This window comes from Sinocyclocheilus anshuiensis, unplaced genomic scaffold (assembly GCF_001515605.1).
Source record: "Sinocyclocheilus anshuiensis isolate Anshui unplaced genomic scaffold, SAMN03320099.WGS_v1.1 scaffold640, whole genome shotgun sequence".
Lineage (NCBI taxonomy): Eukaryota > Metazoa > Chordata > Actinopteri > Cypriniformes > Cyprinidae > Sinocyclocheilus > Sinocyclocheilus anshuiensis.
Window position 1 is genome coordinate 535946 of NW_015554127.1, and position 4849 is coordinate 540794.

The window sequence follows — 4849 nt, forward strand, 5'->3', positions numbered from 1 at the left end:
ATATATATATATATATATATATATATATAATTATTATTATTAGTAGTAGTAGTAGTAGTAGTAGTATATTCTGGATGGATTGTAATCATTTTTATTTTTATTATTATTTTTTTTTTTATATGTATGTATGAACTGTATGTATGCAAGTAGATGCTTGTTAGCATTTGTATAGCACACATTTGACACACCTTGAATGGCAATGCCTGTGGTTTTAATGGCAGTGCTGATGTTTCCTAAGGACATTCTTGGCAAATGGTGCATCATGAGAATCTGGATTGGGGGGCATGTGTTTGCCTGAGGCAAACATCCCGAGTCTCTCTACGAATGTGTGCTATGTGTTTTCACATCAAACAGAAATAGACATGCCTTGAATAATGAACTTCATTCTTTTTTGAATCACAGTGTGTTCAAACATTTATCTGCATGTGACGTGGTGATTATTGCACTGTTCTTCTATGTTAATGTGTACTAGCACAGTCCTGCCTAAGAATGATTGAAAACTATGCTGAATCTGTGATTAATTTTATGCTCTGTCTCTCTTACCTTGCAGGTCTGTATAACTCTGTAGATAGCTGGATGATCGTGCCCAATATCAAGCAGAATCACTACACAGTCCACGGCCTGCAGAGCGGCACACGTTACATCTTTTTCGTCAAGGCTATCAACCAGGCAGGCAGCAGAAACAGTGAACCTGCTCGCCTCAAAACCAATAGTAAGTCCAGTCCTCATGAACTGTGCTAAGGATCTATAAACCTCATGGTTGTCGTCAATCGATATGGCTTTTTCAATAGCTGATGCCAGTATCTTGTCAGCAGTATGCAATATATTCCCAAAATTAACATTTATTTTACGCAATATTTACTCTAGAGTGCTGCAGGGATGATATATTTTTGTAGTTCATCCCAGAAGTTTGCATCACCCTGGCTCCCACAAGTAGAAGCCAGTAGGATTTTTCCACTAACCTTTGGATTCTTTCTTACACATTTTGTTCATCAAGATAATCCTCACAAATGAACACAACTGTTGTGAATTTTGAAGCCTAAATGCAATCGCCAGAATTAACCTTTGTATTATGTTTGAATTCTGGGTAAGATTTTTATGTTGCAGGTCGAATTGACCCTGATTTGATTCAATACAATTGACCAAAAATCACACTTTGAAAACAAACAAAATAGTAAACTTTTAACATTAAAACTTCTCACAAAATCACTAATGTGGTATTATTCATGTATTTTATGTTGCAAAACAAAACTGAAAATATCTTGAGCTTGTTTTAACCACAGACCTTGTTTCAGGCACTTAACCAAAAACACGTAAAAAAAAAAAAAAAAAGATTGACTTCAGGACAATGGAATTGAAAGTACAAAAATGCTAACTGTTTCCAGGTTTAAGGACTCGTCCTGGCTGCAGCACTCTATCTACTCCCAAAATGAAGATTTGTTTTACACAGATTCACTCAGAAATATTTGTAAATGGAAAATATGCCCTGAACCCCAACTATTACAGGATATTGGTAGGGGAGTTTTGGGCTTGACGTGAATAATCTCAAATTATCAGCAGATTATCTGAATGATAAATCAAGCCAAACGCACCAGTCTGCACCTCTTAGGTCTTGTATCCCGCGTCCTAGTAGATATGGTGGTTGTACATCAGTGTAAATGCAGCAGCTCTGTCATACTCTACTGCTCAATACCTTTATCAGCGTTCAGTCTGTGACAGGCACCCGAGTATGCAAATAATTCTGTGTGTGTGTGTGTGTGTTTGTGTGTGTGTGTGTGTGTGAGAGAGTGAGAGAGAGAGGTCTGCGAAAGCCCGGGTCCCTCACCTAAGCTGTCAGGTGTTACCCAGCCTTCGCACAGCAAAGAACTCGATCAAGATGAAGCGCACCAGCTGACAGCATTCAAATGGGTTATTGCATCAGAGTCTCTCTGCGGCCTTGTGGAGGAGTTTGAGAGAGAAATACAGGAATGTCTGGAGGAAGCGGCAAGCGTTCCTCTCTCTCGCTCATTTTCATTGTCTGTTTCCTGTGCTTTCTCATGCTTCCTCGAGCTTCTGTGAGAGTACGGCAGCAGTATCTCTCTCACTTTCCATCACTCACCCCCACCTGTCTTTTTTGTTACTGTAATAATGCTGTTTTTGGACAGCAGTGCCATTAAATGCCATTTTCTCCCAGACACACACAGAGCTCCAGTGTTTTAGCTGTATTGTGCTGTGAAAGCCTGTCCTACAAAAATGTAGGTGAGTGTATATATGTTGCTGTAAGTTTACTAATATGTAGACTCAAATTGTAAGCCCTTTAAAATGTTTTAGTGTTGTTTTTTAGACACCAAGAGAGAAGGACTAGTAATTACCTGTAATGTTGCATATAAGATTGTAATATTATCTAAACATCTAATATTGTGAAATATTATTATAATTTAAAATAACTGTTTCTGTTTTCTATTCGAATGTGTTTTATTCCTGTGATGCCTGTAAAGCCGAATTTTCAGCATCATAACTTCAGTCTTCAGTGTCTCATGATCCTTCAGAAATCATTCTAATATGATGATTTGCTGCTCAAAAAACATTATCAGTGTTTGAAACAGTTGTGCTGCTTCATATTATTGTGAAAATTGGGGCTTTTTTTCAGGATTCTTTGAATAGAAAGTTCAGTCATTTGAAATAGAAATCTTTTGTTACATTCTCAATGTCTTTAATGTCACTTCTGATCAATTTAATGTGTCCTTGATGAATAATAGTATTCATTTCTAATTTTTTACATAATAAAAAAAAAAACTATACTAATTCCAAACTTTTGAACAGTAGTGTACAGTATGTGCTACTTAAATAATGCTGCTAATTGGGGAAAAATTATATAGAGATTAAGCACTACTGTTATTCTTAGTGCTTTGGGAAACTTAGCTATAGGAATTAAAGATCTGCAACTTTCTCTCTTTGAACTACAGTAACATTAGCATTCAAAGTAGGAAATCTAAGGCTGCTGTATATAGTATTCACCAGAGAGGACATTTTAACCCTTGCATAGTCAAAGAAGCCACAGCTGTGGCTTCTGCCCATCTGACCATATAAAACAGGAATCTGATTTTGGGCCAATTCTCTGTTTTACGTTTTCTCCAGCACACACGTACTTGCCATGCCTACTCAACCGTGAAAGTCCTTGTTAGGGATTCAGCTGTTCGGATGGAGTTATAGGTAGGTAAACCTACCTATAATTTGCAAAGGCAGAGAAGATGTAGAAGCGATTGTATCACTGGCCCCCGTACATTTCACTTTTAGCCTCAAATGCCACATTCTTAATTTTTTTATGTAATTATTTAATATTAATGAGGCAAATGAGCTGTGTGGCTTGCGGTATGACTTGTATCTTATATAAGAAATTTAATATCAAGTTGCGTTTAAATTTATTTGAGTAGCACATTTCACAATACACATTGTTTCAAAGCAGCTTTACAGAAAATCATGATGTTAATGTTTATAATATCTTAATATCTTCATGTGTTTAAGTCACATTTAGAAGATTTAAGCTGGCTGATGATAGTGTACATTTTTCAACGATGCAAGCAGTTGAGATTATCTAAATAGTATATATTGCCATACTTATATTTCTAACTGTATATAAAGGGCTTGCTGATAATATAGTTAAATTTTGTGACAAAAAAAGTAATGCAGTGTAGATTTGCTATATAGTAAATATACAGTATATTTTGATCAAAATGCAACCTAAAATATTTTACATATTATAAAAGCATATAGTAATGTTTATTTTTGAAAATCCACTTACTATAATAAAATAAATAAATATAAATATTATATATATATATATATATATATATATAATATTTATATTTATTTATTTTATTATAGTAAGTGGATTTTCAAAAATAAACATTACTATATGCTTTTATAATATGTAAAATATTTTAGGTTGCATTTTGATCAAAATATACTGTATATTTACTATATAGCAAATCTACACTGCATTACTTTTTTTGTCACAAAATTTAACTATATTATCAGCAAGCCCTTTATATACAGTTAGAAATATAAGTATGGCAATATATACTATTTAGATAATCTCAACTGCTTGCATCGTTGAAAAATGTACACTATCATCAGCCAGCTTAAATCTTCTAAATGTGACTTAAACACATGAAGATATTAAGATATTAATTTTATTTACTTAATTATTTTGGAATTTTATTGATGTACACCAAAAGAAATCCTGGAAAACCCAGTGAATTGAATGCAATAGAATAGAATCCAGTACAATGTGGGGTGTGTGTGTGTGTATGTGTTTGTGTGCAGTCCATCCACTGCGGTCACCCTTCCTTTTTATTTACCATCCCTCCTCCTGCTTCTCCATCCCCCAGTCCATCATCAGGGTCTACGTGACTGTGTGCCTGTGTGCCTGAAGCGCAGCCAGGCTTACAGAGCAAGAACGGGAAAACATCAAATGGCTCTTTGCAGGTTGTGCTGAAATCAAAGTTTGGTTTCTCCAGCTGAACTTGGGATGAGATATGTTCAAAAGGCATTGCTGAGATCCACAATACAGGCGGCAGCAGGGGTCACTGCGAATCACTGCCTTTCATTCCCACTGATCTATCTTTTATTCCTCAAATGGTAGGGCTGCACGATATATCGAAATATCGCAATGTAAATATCGCAATATGAATATCGCAACGGCGTGCGATATCATTATCATTTTAATAATAGGCTACTTAAATCAAAACGTTGCAAAAGGTCAAAGTTTTAGTTCGACGCATATAGCAGAGAATTGCTTGACGTTAAAAAGAGTTATTAAGTGCAATAAGTTGCAGAAAACAACTCTTTGCCATCTCGTCTTGCTGTC

At 35.3% G+C, this 4849-nt stretch overlaps 1 protein-coding gene across 1 annotated transcript in view; it reads left to right on the forward strand.

Moving 5' to 3' along the window:
• Positions 1–4849, forward strand: part of LOC107670185 (probable E3 ubiquitin-protein ligase MID2) — a 96254-nt gene that overhangs the window by 79659 nt on the left and 11746 nt on the right. The window contains exon 9 of the mRNA XM_016462705.1: positions 551–712. Within this exon, the coding sequence (XP_016318191.1) occupies positions 551–712 (162 nt within the window). The remainder of the gene's footprint in view (positions 1–550; positions 713–4849) is intronic.